The sequence below is a fragment of the Hippoglossus hippoglossus genome, chromosome 9, assembly GCF_009819705.1.
Source record: "Hippoglossus hippoglossus isolate fHipHip1 chromosome 9, fHipHip1.pri, whole genome shotgun sequence".
Classification (NCBI taxonomy): domain Eukaryota; kingdom Metazoa; phylum Chordata; class Actinopteri; order Pleuronectiformes; family Pleuronectidae; genus Hippoglossus; species Hippoglossus hippoglossus.
Genome location: NC_047159.1, coordinates 8,087,898 through 8,104,616, shown reverse-complemented (window position 1 = coordinate 8,104,616; position 16,719 = coordinate 8,087,898). Strand labels below are relative to the sequence as shown.

The following is a 16,719-nucleotide window of genomic DNA, read 5'->3' as shown; positions in this document are numbered from 1 at the left end:
GACAGGGGGAAAAAAAATGAAAAAGCAAAAAGAGGAGGAAACTTAAATGAAGCAGAAGATAAATACACCAAAACAAATCAGAACAAAGGAAATTCATCAAAGACACAAGAAACAGAAAAAACAAAAACAAACAAGAATCAGCAGAAAGAAATAATGATCAGAATACCACAAGTTAAATCAGATATAACACAGAAGTGTCCAGACAATAATAAACTGTGACAGCTGGAAATTTCAACACTACAACTTAATTTATTTCATAATTTTGTCTTACTGAAATTATCTACAGCCATTACAGATTTAAAACATAATACAGATATTTGGCGATGACAAACCGGATGAAATAATTAAACAAATAGTGACATAATGATATTTTCACCATCATTTCAAGCACAAAATAGAGATTAAGAGGGAGAAGATTGAGCAGGTTGAGTTCTGACTCTAATTTCTGATTTTTGTTTCAAGGTGTGGCAAAAATAGTGTTTGAATATCCTTGTAGATGGAGTTAAAATAAAAATATGTGGCTTTTACGCTTGTTAAATGTATTTAGTAGCATGTTCCTGTCTTGATATGCTGGGTCTTAGTTATAATGATTGGTAGAATGAAAGTGGGATCTACTTTATTTTGGATCTGAAAGCAAAGCTTTGTGTCTGAATGACTTCAAAAATGATTGAAGGTCATGAGATTGAGTTCAAACAGGAAATTAGAAATCCGATAGACTCTAATGTAAACCCTTGTTATTGTCTCTCTACTTAATAACAGTCCAGATGAGGAGACAACACTGTAGAAGGGGTGTGACTGCAAGAATATTCATTATTCACACTGATGGAGTAGCAGGGATTTTTATCCACGCTGCGTTTTGAAGCTCAAATATGTTGCTTATGGGTTTTAGCTCCATCTAGTGACCCAGGAAAAAGAATGCTGAGCTTCGAGAGCAGCTCGTATGTATATATTAAGTACTTTGGTTTGTTACTGTTGTTAAAGTTACAACTCTTGGGATCGATGTATTAGTTTTAACATTTTGTGCAACTTTACACTTAGTAAAACACAAGTAAAACCATACGCTCACTTCCAAGTGTATTTTATTGTAAGATTAAAATAAACAGAAACTCTTTCTGTAACACATTTTAAAAATGTTGATTTAAATGAAAGCATACTGCATAAAGGTTTTCAAGCTGAAGACTGAGGATTTTGATTAAATTAAGATGATTGGGAAGTTTATTGATTCTGATTAAATCAACCCAAAGGTTATGATGTGGTCAAATATGACAAATGTTGCTGTTTTACATAGTAAAGTATTTGTGTTCATCAGTATAGAATCATCTGCGTATAGGCGCCTGTTCCACCTGCCACCAGAAGAATAAAGACGTGATTGTTTATACACAACAAGTACTTGTATTACTCTAAGTATACATAACTGATAATATTTTACTTTTTCTTTAAACTTGTTTATGTTTGGATCTCCACTCATTTTACGTAACGATCTTAATAATAACTACCTTTTTCCAGATAAGACTTTTTCTACTTTGAATGCAGCAGCTGTGATGTTGTCACTTTTATTTATTTGAGGTGAACTTCTATCACTTGTTTATTCATTTATCACATTTTAATAAAATGTCATATTGTAACGTGTCCCACCAGCTGCCGTGAGGGGGCGCACTTTTATTGTCAGAGGATGACGCTCGCCATCTGATTGGTTAAAGTGCAGCGCCGTGATTGGCCGGTGCTGACGAAGTGGGCGTGTCCAGACGTCAATGTTTATGTCGTCCTGTGTGCGTGTGTGTGACCGCAGCGACGATCCGATGTGATTTCTCCGACATTCGTCAGTCTTCACGCAATTCCACCCGCTTCTCCACCGCAGTATGACCCAGTTCTCCACGTGGCGGAGCACTAGCAGGTGAAAGACGGAGGAGACGGAGGGAAACGCCGGGATGGCGGGCGCCTTCAAAGGCTGCCAGAAGATCCGCGGTCCGCAGATCCGGAGCCTGATGGAGGCGAAGGACTTCTTCCTGTTCGACTGCGACGGCGTCATCTGGCACGGCGAGCAGGCGGTCCCCGGCGCCGCCAAGGTGGTGAGCGCGCTGATCAGCCGCGGCAAGAACGTCGTGTTCGTCACCAACAACTCCACCAGGCCGCGGGAGAACTACGTGCACAAGTTCTCCCGCCTGGGCTTCACCGACGTGATGCTGGAGCAGATCTTCAGCTCGTCCTACTGCTCCGCGCTGTACCTGCGCGACGTGGCGAAGGTCCGCGGGCAGGTGTTCGTCATCGGCTGCGACGGGCTGCGCAGGGAGCTGCAGGAGGCGGGCATCACCTGCGTGGGGGAGGAGGACGACCCGGCCGCCACCATCTACGACTGCGCCCTGGCCCCCGACGTCAAGGCGGTGCTGGTGGGACACGACGACAAACTGACTTTTCTCAAACTGGCCAAAGCCTCGTGTTTCCTCCGGGACCCGGAGTGTCTGTTCCTGGCCACCGACAACGACCCCTGGCACCCCCTGTCAGGAGGAAGGATACTGCCAGGTAGTATATATATTATATAGAAGGCTGTGTGTGTAGTCAGTTTAATGTGATCTAGTTCTGAACAACACCAGTTCAGTGGTGGATCCAGGACCATTCCAGTGGTACTGTATGAGATACATCACTGTAGGGGCCCAGGAACCAGAGGGGTCACAGGGCCCTAAACTAGACCCTCACATTGACAACATCTCTATACAGGTATTTAATTAAGTTACAGTAAGACTGAATGATAAATTAGTCATTGAATTGGTTGACAGCTCGAGCCTGACTGATGGGGATTAAATAAATACTGATATTGATATACCAGAAGGTATATTGGCAATAATTCCTAAGGTGTAGTTATCAACCACTTATGACAAAAAATTGAATTAAGACTTCATCGTTTACTGTTTAACCATAAATGTATTATAACTATAAAGAAAACACAAATACAACCAATTATAAAGAACTTTATTTAGGAAAAGCTTTTTCAGACTGATGCATCACTGGTGACATAAATGCTGAGACTGATGCGTCTGTGAAAGGTTCATATCGTCCGACTTCATCGATAAATCGTTTGGGCGCTACAAAATGTTTTCAACCAAGGATGTGACGTCACAGTTGAGGTTGACCTGCAGACCAGACACAGTATTAACTGTGATACACTGATGGTGGAGCTCATTACCTGTCAGGGACCCACCATGTGCAGTGCACACAGCAAACTGAACGTGCACCATGTAAGTGCAACACACACTCGTATATTAAAGTAAACTACTATAGACAAACCATTTTGCAGGGCTTCAACATTAGCTGCTGACAGAGTCCTGGCAGCCGGAATGTTAAAGATGCATTCATTCATTTTTATCAACTTGTGTCTTTGCTCCTCTTCATCCTGTTTCTCCTCATTTCCTGGCACCTCTCTACAAATGTCTCCTAAAATATAGAAAATATTAGTAATCCAGAAACTGCCTGAACAGCCTTAGATTTGTATTTGTGTGTCTACACGTTACAAAAGAAATCAACTGATACAAAGGGAACCTCTCGTTCTTTCAGGATTCCAGGAAGTGTGAGGCCTCTAGAGAAAGTTTCAGGAACCAGCAGGTTGAGTTTCATGTTGCACTTTGCTCCCTGCAAAACAGCAGCGAGGCATTCAGGAACCTAAAACGTAGATCCAGGCAGAAACGTATTGGCTTTCTCTTCCGGCTAATTAAAACCATTAATCAATGATGCAGGATTAATCTCCCTCCATCGCTCTCCTGAATTGTTGTTTGTGAAAACGTGTGGTTTGCTGTGGACTTGTAGTTCAATGGATACAAGATAGTAAAGCAGAGGAGTGTGGGGGTGTTGGACGAGAGGATGTCACATAAGATTCCTCTAATCTAACCTTGATCTTATCTTTCCCCCCCCCCCCCCCCCCCCCCCCCCCCCCCCCCCCCCCCCCCCCCCCCCCCCCCCCCAACAGGTTCTGGGTCCCTCATTGCAGCACTGGAGGTGGCCTCTGGTCGCAAGGCCACTGTGATCGGCAAACCCAGCCGCTTCATGTTCGAGTGCATCTCCAGCCAGTTCCGGGGGGTGGACCCCGCGCAGTGCCTGATGGTCGGCGACCGCTTGGAGACGGACATGCTGTTCGGGTTTAACTGCGGCCTCGACACCATGCTCACTCTCACCGGCGTGTCTCAGCTCGAGGAGGCCGAGGAGTACCGGAATAGCGAGCTGACCACCAACCACAGCTTTGTGCCCGACTACGTGGTGGATTCCATTGCTGATTTCTTACCCGCTTTTGAGGAATTGGACGAACAGAGCAATTGATGAGTCCCCCTCAGCACAGATTGCATCTCCTACATTTCAAAGCAATGTTTAGTCTGGCGAATGCAAAAAAAAAAAGAAAGAAAGAAAATGATCCAAAACCATAAATGTTCCTCGGAAGAACATGCGTAGGCCAGAGTCTTCTCCTGAAAATACTCACAGTAATCCAGTGCATACTTCAGTGTTTCTTATCGTGTCGTGCCCATTTGTGACTTGACGGTTCCTTGTTGCTGTAAGTGTTTATGTTAATATATGAATATACTGCACTTGTTCATAGGTCGTGTTTGATATTGGGGTTTTGAACACCCAGAGGTATTTTTGTAAAGCCATGAATTGTTCTCTGATGGCATTCATGTGTTTTAGGAGCTGGTTCTTTTATGTTGCCAAAAAAAAGGGCGGACATGTATTCATGAACACAGATTAGTTGAACTCGTATGTATTTGCCTGGCTGTGACTTCTCCTTGATTCATTCGTGACGAGAGGAGAAAGTAAAAAAAAAACTCTGGAGCTTTTCTCCGCTCTGGTTTAGACTGAGGTGACAATCTGCCAGTCGAGAAAAAGTCAAGTGTATTTTTCACCTTTGGCCTTTTCTCCCACGTCTGAGCTAATTGTGCCAACATTCATGTGAGTGATTAACAGAGAGCTGAGTCTCATAGTTAGAAAACCGGTAGCACACTGACGGTGGCCGATCATACTGCACTGTTGTGTAACCTCAATGTCGTTAATGTTTACCATATAGAGCATGCCAGCAACGGTAACAATAAATCCCTAAAAACGGACTTTGAATATGTTGTTCGTCTGTTGCAGAGTGACGTCCCGTGATTTAAAAGAACACCACAATCAAAATACAATAATCCTTTAATTATTTCCATCCAGTCGTTCCACATGAACCCGACACCATTTCACTCAGTACTACTCCAGAATCTCTTCAGCCCTGTTAAACTTAAATATTTATTGCAGTGAAAGGCATGAAAAGCAAAGAAGCCCACTGGTGATATAACTCTATGTACCTCGAGGTTGGATGTGGGTATAGTGGTAGTGCAAGTGAAGCTCAAACAAGGTATATGACATCAGGAAAAGGTTGCTTTTAACGAGATACACTGTTGAAACTAGGGTTTAACAACAATAAGTCTGAAAAGAAGTAGTTGAGATGCTAGTTGAGAAAATAAGAAAAACCTTAGAAGCTATTTTTTTGGCTTAACTGTGTGAAATACATGCAAGATTTCCCTTAGTATGAACTTACCAATGAAATACAAATAAGATTTAGCATCTAAATAATAAGCGTATGTACATTTTAACAGGCTTTATATAATACTTTATTCTACATCATGTCTCATGCGGCATTAGGTTCTTTGTGCTGAGGAACAGAATTCAAGACACGAACTGATTTCCAACAGATAAGGACTTTGGTAGCAGTGATTAGAGTCGGGTCGTGTCACTCAGGTCCGCCGCGCTGCGAAGAGAGAACATACGTTTATCAGCAAGAAACATGACGCAAGCTCCACATACATGACACCACACATGTACAAAGGACAGTGATTATGTTCCAACTGCTCTCAATCCTTTTCACTACCTTACTTGGTTGTAAAAGGGGCCACATTGTTCAGTATGAATCATCTGAGAGCAGTTTAATGTGTGTGTGTGTGTGGTCAGTTCTCACCTGGATGTAGTCCATTTCATCCGCGGCCACCGGTCTCCTCCGGTACCTCGCAGGGAAGAGCTGAATAGAGGCCAGTGTGTCTGGCGTGCCAGGGATCGGGGTCAAAGGTACGTGAGGTCTTGATAGTGAAGGCGGGACTGGGGCTGAATGTGCGCTGCCAGCGCTGTGTTGGGGAAGGTTAACGGCTGATGTCTTTATTGCCTCTTGGGCTAAAAAGAAAGGGGACAAACAATGTATATGAATCAACTCAGAAAGAACCTGGAAGGTGATAAATCATCAGTTCAGTGTAAAAAGACGTAAACAAATGGGCAAACCTTAAAAATCAATAATGGTGAAACTTTGCTGCATAAATCAAATTACAGTGCTCAACCAGGCCTGTTAGACACAAGAGAAGATAACAGATTCATCAAAAAAGCCCATTTGGCAGTAGATACAATTGCCATTCACTCTGGGGTCAATTAAGTCTGCTGTAGACGGGGGTTTTAATTGGCTGAACAGAGCCGGACGAGAGGTGAAGATGCTAATTTGTCAAGACAGTGAGGTGAGAAAGTGCCTCCAAACTCCGCCAATGAAAAAGGGGAAGAAGTCGATCACCTGTTTTTAGTTGGTTAACACGTGTTTAGAAAAACTGCATATACTCACTAATTTCAGTGTAAAAGAGCGTATGGGACAGACTTACCGTTGGGTTTTGGGACCCCTTGTCTGCTGGGGAACTTGATCAGTGGAGCACGAGGCCGAACAGCCTGAATAACAACACAAAAAGCACATTCACAAGTATGAATACCACAGGGGGTGTTTGGGATAAGATTCTTCACATAGTCAATTTAAGGCAGGGCAATTAAATGATAATGAGCACAATATTATTGTCATTTAGAGCAACATAACAAAAGTACAGTAAAAAAAAATTAATATGTATGAAAAATATATGGATGTATTGCTTTAGCACTCTGTGAACTCAGTAAGAGGCATAACACAATTTATCGACCTCAGATTTGTTTTGGTGTTTGTTTCGTATTCTCTGCTCATTCAGAAGAAATTAAATCCACAAACTTAAAACTGTCTTAAAACTTAAAATAATAATAATGTGACATTGATCGTGATAATTATCAACGTCTAAACAACATTTTTGGCCACATGGCCCAGCACTAAGACAATTCAATGGTTTATTGATTTTCCTCTTTATGTGTCAGAGTTAGTTATCAAGCGAAAATTATACAGTTAATAAGAATATTATAACTTTTTCTAGTTAGCACTTCTTAACAATGTTGTAAAATACTTAACAGGTAAAAATAAGACAATTGATTACATGGAGATTGAGATACGTGAGACTGAAACAGAAATACAATTTTAAAATAAATAAATGCAAATCAAACATTCCCAGTTCAGTTCACTCACAGCTCACTTTTGTAATTGTAAACTGAACACATTGGAGTTTCAGACAGAAAACACCAGATATCAGACTAAACTATTTAGAAACAAGCAGAAAAAGATATAACCAAAGATTCATTTATAATAATAATCATTAATATCAGTCACATCAATAGAAAACTAATGTCTCCAGATACAAGGTTTTCGCTCTGAAAGACAGTAAACAGTGTGTGTGTCCTGTTTTTACACATTTTGAGACCGAGTTCCTCTCTGGACTGAATCAGCGACAAACTGAACTAACTTAAGAATCTAAAACTGTGAACTCGTCTCTTAACTTTAACGTTTATTTATAAACTCAGAGAACTTTTTTTTTAGCTCCAGTCTCAACTTGACAACCCCGAGAGTCTCTGAGTGTTTGAACAAGGACATCAACAAGGGTACGAGGACTGCTTCCTGTCCGAGACCTCACACACAACCCGCTCAAACCCCTCACAACGTTTACAAAACCCGTGTTAACTCCACCGTGTGGGTCCGAGCACGACACGAGCGGGTGAATCCGCTGTGGACGAGTTCAAACCCCGCGGCAGAGACGTTACCTGGATCACTCGAGCGGCCGGGGCAGCCATTTTGGAGCTGACTTTGCTTCCCATGACCTCACGGGTTCACTTCCGGGATGAAGCGCTGCGTGGGAGTTGCGGGGACCGGCCGAGAGGTGGCGCTGTGGTTCCGCCACACAGCGAAAGTCTATACCGTTAAACGCACAGAATAACAGTGGTGCTGAGGATAATGATGACACAAGGTGGGGGGGATCAACATGTCTGCTGCGAGATGTCAGGTAACAAACACCGGTCAGATCAATAACACACATATATATCAGCGGTAATAGACAATAAACAAGTTCAGCTCACCTCCAGCTGCTGGTAGCGGGTGTTTGTCCAGATAAAAGGTCAAATATCAGGGCATCCTGCAGCTGATCCCTCCCGGAAACAGACAGACATCAACCCTCGGTCCGCTACGATTCAAATCCAGCCAAGTCTCCACTGTTATTCACCATGAAACGAGTCAAAGATGTGTTTTCTTTAATGTCAGGGCTCCAATGGCAGGTGAGGACACATCTCACGTCTTTAATGTCACTCCGCCTCTAAGAATAAAAACCGGATCAAGTGGATGACGCTCGGCCAATCACAATCGAGAAAAGCACCGGAGACGTGTTATGAGAGGAGATGTGTCACTAGCAGAGAACGCACAACACATTAGTTATCAGTTTATTAGGAACACCTAGCTACACAAAGCAGGCCCGTTATAATAGATTACCCATGTTGATGAATTTCATAATGTTCAGTTTTGTGGAAATTGTTTGATAGAGGTGGTGATTAAAGTGTAGAGTAAAGCTGGAGGATGTAGTTTTTATGTTTTGTGCAAATATGGCATTAGACAGAGAGCTGTTTCTCTTATTGAGCCTACCCTTGTTAATATAACCCGGGTGGACAAAATAATAAAAACCACTGTTTAGTGTAACACAATAGCCTCGAAAGTGATCGTGCTTTTCAATCGACATCTCTGTAAAAGGGCCTCAACAAAAACTGAACATCGTAACCCTCAGGAAAATAGGATTTATTGCAGTACGATGTATTTGACTGCATTCGTCTTTATCTCAATGTTCCTAATAAAATGAGGGCATTGTTTATAATGAAGCTAAAGTACACATCTGTCATGTTGTATTGTTCAGGTAATGAACAGATTACTATCTGGAGAGATCCTTGGGTTTCACTTTGTGTTTTGGCCTCATTCTACACATGTTTTTAATACAAAAACCTCAAACACAACCCAACCAGCACTTAAGAGCTGACACATTTAGATTTTCTGTGAATTGTTAAGCGATACTTAAAAATGAAGTCAGTCCCAACCAGTTACCAGTGCTGACAGCTGCTGGAACATCTTTTCTACAAGGCTCTTTGTAAATGCAGCCCTGTATATCGGCCATGATTCCATAACACTGCCATCTACTGGATTCACACATTCATTACACAACTCTCCAAAGCCTGGTAATTTCCAGAACTCAATGACATGCTCTGACATTATATTGTCAGACAGCTGAGAGCTTTTATTGGCTATTTTACATTGTATATATAGTTTATAGTTTAGTGTATTTTGTTAAATGTTGTCTGTACTTGATGAGTTTCCATGTCTGTGACTATTTAGTCATTTAAGTATCTGTTTCCTTTTCTTTTTCCACTAATTCTCAGTGCATTGAAGCTGTGTGTGCATGGTGCCATGGTCATCAGCCACACATAATGGAACTGATAAAGCAGATATAGAGAGTACCCCCCCCCCCACCCCCACCCTGCCCTCACCCACCCATCAAAATCATGAAACACCATAACTGTTAAGTTTTTATTAGATCTGATTTTATTACACAAACTGGTCCTGAGTCATGGAAAACAAAAAGGTCCCGATCTTAACACAGGCCGACTCCTAACTTGAGATACAATCAACAGAGGTAGAGAACAGCGCTCGTCTCAGGTGAGGATTCTGACCCTGACATGTTTTGTTGGCTGAAGCATCGTTTACAGAGTGAACACACACGCCGTGAGGTTGCTCCACAGCGCAGCTGTTTGACTCAGGTTTAATGGAACCATCAGCTCTGCTGCCAGGTCTGAAGGAGACAGACTGACTCAGTGGGTCTTTGACCTGTCGAACAGCTCTTTGAGTTGGTCCTCAGAGGTGGCCTCTTTCTGTTGCATGAGATCAGTGTGGCCCTTGGTAACACCCCAGCCATCAGGGGCAGACATGGAGGGACACAGGGGCCGGCCGGAGGCTGGCTTCAGGTTCTCCCAGTAGTCACGGCGGGCTCTAAAAGAGGAAAACATATAAGAAAACTCAAACTTGTTGCCACTCACTGGGGCTAAAGAGATGATGTTTCACATTTGACTGTGATTAGCTGCATATTTATGTTATTCGGTGACACATTGACTGACCTGGCTCTGACCCAGGGCTTGGTGTGCATCTCCAGACCAGCTCCCCAGTTTCCGTGTTTCTCTGATGCAGCTGGGAGGAAGCCTCTCTCAGGGGCCAGCTCCTCTGCCACAGCCCTGATGTGGTAAGGCTCGAATCCACAGCAGCCACCAATGAAGAAAATGCCTGCGTTGTAGGCCTCTCTGGCGTATTGGTGCATGTCCCAGCGGCTCAGAATTCTGGGCTCCAGACCTGGCAGAAGATTTAATGTTACAGACACATACACCTGCAGATCGCTTCAGTATATTTCTGTGTTGAATGGAAGACCTCGCTGTAATGAAACTGTCATTTTATACATGATTACATTAACTGTTAAAATGCAAATGCAACACAATATTAGTACCGAAGGGGAACTCTGGCAGATCGATGAATCCCTGACAGCTGCAGTCGGGGGTGTGGTATGCGAGGGGCTGCACCATGTAATGCGCCTTCAGCCCAGCCTTCTCCACTCCCTCCTTCATCATCTTGACAGCCTTCACGCAGGTCATGGGGTCAAAGTGGCAGTTGACTCCAACGATCTGGGCACCTACAGAGGAACATGCATTGGTGTGAGCTGACTGTGGCAGATCAGCACAAAAAATAAACACGAGTAGGAAAGACAACGGTAACTGTCGTTGTGGTTTCAAGGTTTGTGTTGAATCCATAGAACTTTTTTAATTGTATTCATTACGGTGCAGCTGTTAACTGAACAAAACCACCACCACACACATTTGGAATGAAGGCTGCTCCCACTTCACAATATGAGTAGACTGAGATCATGTGTCCTATCTCATGTTCACCTGTTAAAAATATTGCCTCTGCCGTATTATGTAACACTGCTTAGTCACACTACTGCTTAGAGAGGACAAAGTTAAAAGTTACATTTCAAACATCATGCTTCTCTTAATACTTAGAAATTCTGTGTACTTTTCAGATGGTATATTAAGAAAAAAACAAAGTATGGTTGATAACAATTGATGCTCATGGATGTGCTGAAGAACACCGAACCCACCGGCTTTGACCAGCCTGACAGCACAATCTCCAGGTGAGACACCGTGCATGTCTCCCTCTGGTCCGATGCACATAGAAGCAGCCACAGGCTTCCCTGTCGCCTTCAGCACCTCCACAGCCCACACGGCCTCTTCAACGTGCTCAAAGTACTGCAGGACACAGATACCAGCATAACATATGAGAAAAAACTGGATCAAGTATTGCACTCGTACCTCTGAGCGTGAGCCAGAAAATGCTGCAGAATGATGTTTTAAAAAGCAAAAAACAACTCTACCTCAGCGATCAGGAAGTCCACGTCCTTCTTGATGAACACATCCAGCTGTTTCTTCAAGATGGACTTCACATCGGTCTCACTCTTGCAGCTCAGGTAGGACGGAGTCTGACATACTCCTCCGGCAACCAGAGCATCACCCTCGTTGGCGACCTCACGGGCCAAATCGCAGGCGGCCTCGTTGATCTGAGCTCCCTGCAGGAAGGAAACAAATCACACAGACGACCCTGAGACATGTGAAATACTATTAACACCATACAAGCATTCCTGGTTGAAGTCATTTTAATCACGATAATCTGTTTATGCCTATGAAAGTGGTGTGATTTCACTTACAGTGAAGGTGAGCTTGTTGCCCCTGTTCTCCAGTTTGTCGTCACTGGCATAGAAGGTGAAGGTCTGCATAACGTTGGCCCCGGCCCTGAGGAACTCCCTGTGCAGCTGTCTCACTGAGAATCATCAAACAAACGATTGCATCATAACATAAACATATTAGCAAATCCTAACCATGACACTTTATGCATGGAGAATGGTTATTTACAGGGAATAGCGAGGAAACCAATAACAGTTGAAAAAAGAGAATTAAAGTTGTTAAACCCTCTCGTTCTCACCTGCTTCAGGGTGCTCTGCAGCGGCTTCAGGGGTCCAGGGACCGGCCTTCACATATCCCCTCTTCTCCAGGGCAAAGACGAAACCACCATCGCCGATCACGACCTCCCCAGCGTCAAGACGCTCCAAGATTCCCTGTGAAGATGGATCAAGGTAAGCTTGGACTGATTCTTGTTGAAGACAAACTGATGAGACCAAAAGGTCGGCAGGTTTTTAGATCCCATTTGTGGATTGTTCCTTGTTGTGCATAGTAGTTTCCCAAATTCAGTGCCCACCCCTCCCCTAGAAATTTGAGTCACCAAAAACACTTCTGATAATTACTAATGGACCTGTACCGAGAGTAAATAACTGTAATGAATTAAATTTCACTGCACTAACTCTGGATACGCGTAATTTATTAATTAATTGATGTAAGAATTAGAATTAAAAGCTCCACCTGCTGTGCACTGGTGTCATGAGCCCTCACCAGATCCTCCGTTACCACATTGAGCAACTCTGAAGTTCATGAGAAATCCTAATATAAAAATGCACTTGACAAATCTTAGAAATTCTACAATAATAAAAAACTATTATCATCTGTTTTTCATTGAGGTTAATCTTTTAAAAGTTTTTTTAGACTCTAATGGATCCGGATTTACATATATGCTCAAATCTAGTTAAATGTAATAATAAGTGAGAAATAATAATAATCATCATCTATATCACACTGAGCTGGAAGGCGACACTGGTTACTACTCATTCCAGAGTGTAGAGAATGTGAGGTGCGGCCACTGGTCTTATTTCTCCAGTAACAGCTGAAAGTTTCAGTTGGCAGAAATGTGACCCGACGTGCCAGTTGTGCAGAAGGTTCCTTTGGAAAAACTGTCCAGACAAACACGAGCGCAAATACGCAGCGTGTTCCTCAGCAGCTCGACTCGAGAGTCTTAACAAGTCACATCACTTCACATCACAGATGCTGTAGAACTTCTACTGGGATTCCAGAAAACAACTATTTATAATTCCCTGCATGGATACTCTGCAGGATGGTGCTCCAGACAAAACTCAACACATACCTTCTTTGCTGGTGCCATATTCCTACAGCTGAGTGGACCCCTGACTGCTCCGACTTTGAGAGGCTGAAGTGACGGTAGAGTGGAGCACAGGGCCACTATAAATCTGTCTGAGGGTGGGGAGGGGTCTGAGTGAGAGCTGCTCTGATTGGCAAGGGGACAAGTTCCACAACTGTTTACTCCTTCCCCCTCCCCTCTTTAGCTGAATGAGAGTATTGTGAATGTGCATTACTAGTTTGGACCGGATTAAATATGGCTGTTGGTGTGTTTTTAGTGTGTGTGTGTGTGTGTGTGTGGGGGGGGGGGGGGGGGGGGGGGGGGGGGGGTGTCTGCTTTATTGACCCAGCTACTTTTAACAAACCAGTAAAGATTGAATCGTGTGTAAATCAGTTTGTGTGTGTGAATGTGAGACATATTGATAGTTGAGGCCAGTTTGCAGAGTTTCTTTTGAATGATTTGTGACAACACAGCAGTAACAGTATGTAACAAACTGGTTTTTATTGTTGAGGGGTTCACGTAGTAATACTCTGGAGCATCACTGGTACATGTGCTTTTTATCTCCAAACTGAACTGGGAAAGACTTCACTCCCTCCCCGTCGTCCTCTTTGTTGTTGTTGACCGACGACGCTCTCGCTCATGCAGAGGACTTGGCCTTCTTCTGCTTTTCCAGCACATGCTTCATCTCCTGGGTGCTGGTGGCCTCTTTGTGCTGCAGCAGGTCAGTGTGGCCCTTGGTCACACCCCAGCTCTCTGGTGTGGACAGGGACGCGCAAGTGGGACGACCGGATGCGGGCAAGAGATTCTCCCAGTAGTCACGGCGGGACCTACAGGAGATAAAGACAGACGGTTATACAGAAGAAAAAAACATTCATAGAACTGTTTGCATTACAGTGTGCTGAAATCTTTCCAGATGTTTTACCTGGCTCTGACCCAGGGTTTGGTGTGCATCTCCAGACCAGCGCCCCACATTCCATGTTTGTCTGAGCCGGGGGGCATCACCCCTCTCTCAACGGCCAGCTCCTCTGCCACAGCTCTAATGTGGTAAGGCTCATACCCACAGCAGCCGCCAATGAACCTGATACCAGCCTTGTAGGCCTCTCTGGCGTACTTGTGCATGTCCCAGCGGGTCAGGATCCTGGGCTCCAGGGCTGAGAGGGGCAGGAAGACGGAAACAAATGCTTGAAATGCTGCCAATTGTTTTCTGGTTAGATGCTTTATTTCTCTTTTAATGTTTAAGTACAACTAAAACAATTTTACCAAAGGGGAATTCTGGTAGGTCGATGAATCCCTGACAGTTGCAGTCGGGAGTGTGGAAGGCAAGTGGCTGCACCATGTAGTGAGCCTTCAGCCCGGCCTTCTCCACTCCCTCCTTCATCAACTTCACAGCCTTCACACAGGTCATGGGGTCAAAGTGGCAGTTGACTCCAACGATCTGGGCACCTGGGGAGCAGAAGGGGAGATGGTGTTTGCTGTAGCAGATAAAACAACCGACTTTCATGTGAGGAAACAAGTGTGTGATCGTGCAGGGTGGATTGAATACACACCGGCCTTCACCAGCCTGACGGCACAGTCTCCGGGTGAGATGCCGTGCATGTCTCCCTCCGGCCCGATGCACAGAGAAGCAGCCACAGGCTTCCCGCTGGTCTTCAGCACCTGCACGGCCCACTCCGCCTCCTCAACGTGCTCAAAGTACTGCAACGAATGAAAAATACACAGTCACCACTCAGGTTGTGTTCGCTCCACCAATCACAGTTCAGATTTGAGCAGCTTTGACGTGACAACACTAGACACGAGTTTACCTCAGCAATAAGGAAGTCCACGTTCTTCTTTGCGAACACTTCCAGCTGTTTCTTGAAGATGCCCTTCACTTCTGTCTCACTCTTGCAGCTCAGGTAGGATGGAGTCTGACACACTCCACCAGCAACCAGAGCATCGCCCTCGTTGGCCACCTCCCTTGCCAGGTCACAGGCGGCCTCGTTGACTTGTACTCCCTGAAACAATGAAGCGGGTTAAGAGTTTGTATGATCACACTCTTTGCAAAACGGTCTTTTTTATTGATTCATCCCAGCTCATGTTGGCTGTACAGTGATACAGATGAACACTTACAGTGATACTGAGTGTCTGACCCCTGTTCTCCAGTTTGTCATCACTGGCGTAGAACGTAAATGCCTGCATGACATTGGATCCTGCCCTGAGGAACTCCCTGTGCAGCTGTCGCACTAATGAAAAAAACACAGATTTGTCTGTTAAAACCTAATGATTCACACACACATTCTAACAACGCTTCTATAGCAGCCTGGATAGAACGAGCGACCCTCTTTAATTCCTTAGCCACTACCTCCGAGTGTGTGTGTGTGTGTGTGTGTGTGTGTGTGTGTGTGTGTGTGTGTGTGTGTGTGTGTGTGTGTGTGTGTGTGTGTGTGTGTGTGTGTGTGTGTGTGTGTGCGTGTTCTCTCACCCGCTTCAGGATGAGTGACAGTGGCTTCAGGAGTCCAGGGCCCAGCCTTCACATATCCCCTCTTCTCCAATGCAAACACAAAGCCTCCATCGCCGATCACCACCTCCCCGGCATTCAGACGTTCAATGATACCCTGTAGGAGCAGAGGGATCCATGCACACACTTGAGCTGAGTGTCAACATCTTTACACACATATACACACATATATTTATCGATATACATATAAATGTGGTCGAGAAGTTCACCAATGCCAGTTAGTGCAAAGAAGGTTGAATGATTCCGTATGTGTTTATGTGAGAGAAGCTGCGGTTCAGGTACAAAGGTGCAAAGATAAAAGCAGTTTTCGTCTGAGAGTCTCCAGCAGTGACTGCTTTATTCTGGCTTTTTCACAAATCACATGCATGCACACAAAAAAACCTGCAACAACATTTTCCTTACAACACCACAGTCCGTCACACAGTAAGACAACAATAGCCTTTAAGTTTGTTACTACTTTGCATGATGCATTTAGAAAATCTCTCTCCTCTGCAAATTAATATGAAAATATCTGCCCGAAAAGTGATTTTACCTTCTTAACAGGTGCCATCTCTGTTTCCCAGTGTCAGTTGCAGAACTAAGCACAAGAGTGAACCCCTCTTTTGGCTCGAAACGTGCTGAGAGTTGCTCCGCACCACTTTTATACTGCTGCCTGGATATGGGAGGATTTAATGTCGGTGCCAAATCCGTGTGTAATTGCCACATAACTGTTTAGATATTGTGCAACATCGTCTGGATCACTGATCAATGAAGGTGGCATGGAGCTGGTGAGGGTAAGACAGGGACATGTGAAACAGAAGACTGTGCTGTTTAATGATTATATTAGGAATCCAACCAATAATATCTCTAGTTTAACATTAGCTTGTTCCCACGTCATTTTTAGTAAAGAAGGAATCCAGGGTTAGTTTAACGGACCAGAGCATCTTTATTATGTGACCAAACTTTCTGCTTTTTGACTTGATTC

At 44.1% G+C, this 16,719-nt stretch overlaps 4 protein-coding genes across 5 annotated transcripts; 1 reads left to right on the top strand and 3 right to left on the bottom strand.

Moving 5' to 3' along the window:
• Positions 1–1,727: 1,727 nt before the first annotated feature.
• pdxp (pyridoxal (pyridoxine, vitamin B6) phosphatase) lies at positions 1,728–5,081 on the top strand. Its single transcript, XM_034596970.1, has 2 exons — positions 1,728–2,520; positions 3,959–5,081. Exons 1-2 carry the CDS (start codon positions 1,929–1,931, stop codon positions 4,303–4,305), a joined length of 939 nt encoding a protein of 312 aa, XP_034452861.1. The 5' UTR covers positions 1,728–1,928; the 3' UTR covers positions 4,306–5,081.
• A 61-nt stretch (positions 5,082–5,142) lies between these two features.
• On the bottom strand, positions 5,143–8,471 carry mrps36 (mitochondrial ribosomal protein S36). 2 transcript variants are annotated; one of them, XM_034596972.1, is made up of 5 exons: positions 8,239–8,471; positions 7,927–8,074; positions 6,642–6,705; positions 5,963–6,171; positions 5,143–5,755 (listed from the first exon to the last, which is right to left on the bottom strand). In XM_034596972.1, the coding sequence occupies exons 2-5, from the start codon at positions 7,978–7,980 to the stop codon at positions 5,738–5,740; spliced, it is 345 nt and encodes a 114-aa protein (XP_034452863.1). In that variant the 5' UTR covers positions 7,981–8,074; positions 8,239–8,471; the 3' UTR covers positions 5,143–5,737. The 2 variants fall into 2 exon arrangements, with proteins under 2 accessions (XP_034452863.1, XP_034452864.1); XM_034596973.1 differs by lacking the exon at positions 8,239–8,471 and having other exon boundaries at positions 7,927–8,093.
• Positions 8,472–9,714: 1,243 nt separating this feature from the next.
• Positions 9,715–13,385, bottom strand: LOC117768519 (betaine--homocysteine S-methyltransferase 1). Its single transcript, XM_034596966.1, has 8 exons — positions 13,265–13,385; positions 12,215–12,347; positions 11,940–12,052; positions 11,610–11,801; positions 11,337–11,484; positions 10,689–10,871; positions 10,309–10,537; positions 9,715–10,183 (listed from the first exon to the last, which is right to left on the bottom strand). The coding sequence occupies exons 1-8, from the start codon at positions 13,280–13,282 to the stop codon at positions 10,006–10,008; spliced, it is 1,194 nt and encodes a 397-aa protein (XP_034452857.1). The 5' UTR covers positions 13,283–13,385; the 3' UTR covers positions 9,715–10,005.
• Positions 13,386–13,740: 355 nt separating this feature from the next.
• LOC117768517 (betaine--homocysteine S-methyltransferase 1-like) lies at positions 13,741–16,436 on the bottom strand. Its single transcript, XM_034596965.1, has 8 exons — positions 16,288–16,436; positions 15,720–15,852; positions 15,368–15,480; positions 15,061–15,252; positions 14,806–14,953; positions 14,519–14,701; positions 14,181–14,409; positions 13,741–14,085 (listed from the first exon to the last, which is right to left on the bottom strand). The coding sequence occupies exons 1-8, from the start codon at positions 16,303–16,305 to the stop codon at positions 13,896–13,898; spliced, it is 1,206 nt and encodes a 401-aa protein (XP_034452856.1). The 5' UTR covers positions 16,306–16,436; the 3' UTR covers positions 13,741–13,895.
• Between the last annotated feature and the right edge of the window lie 283 nt (positions 16,437–16,719).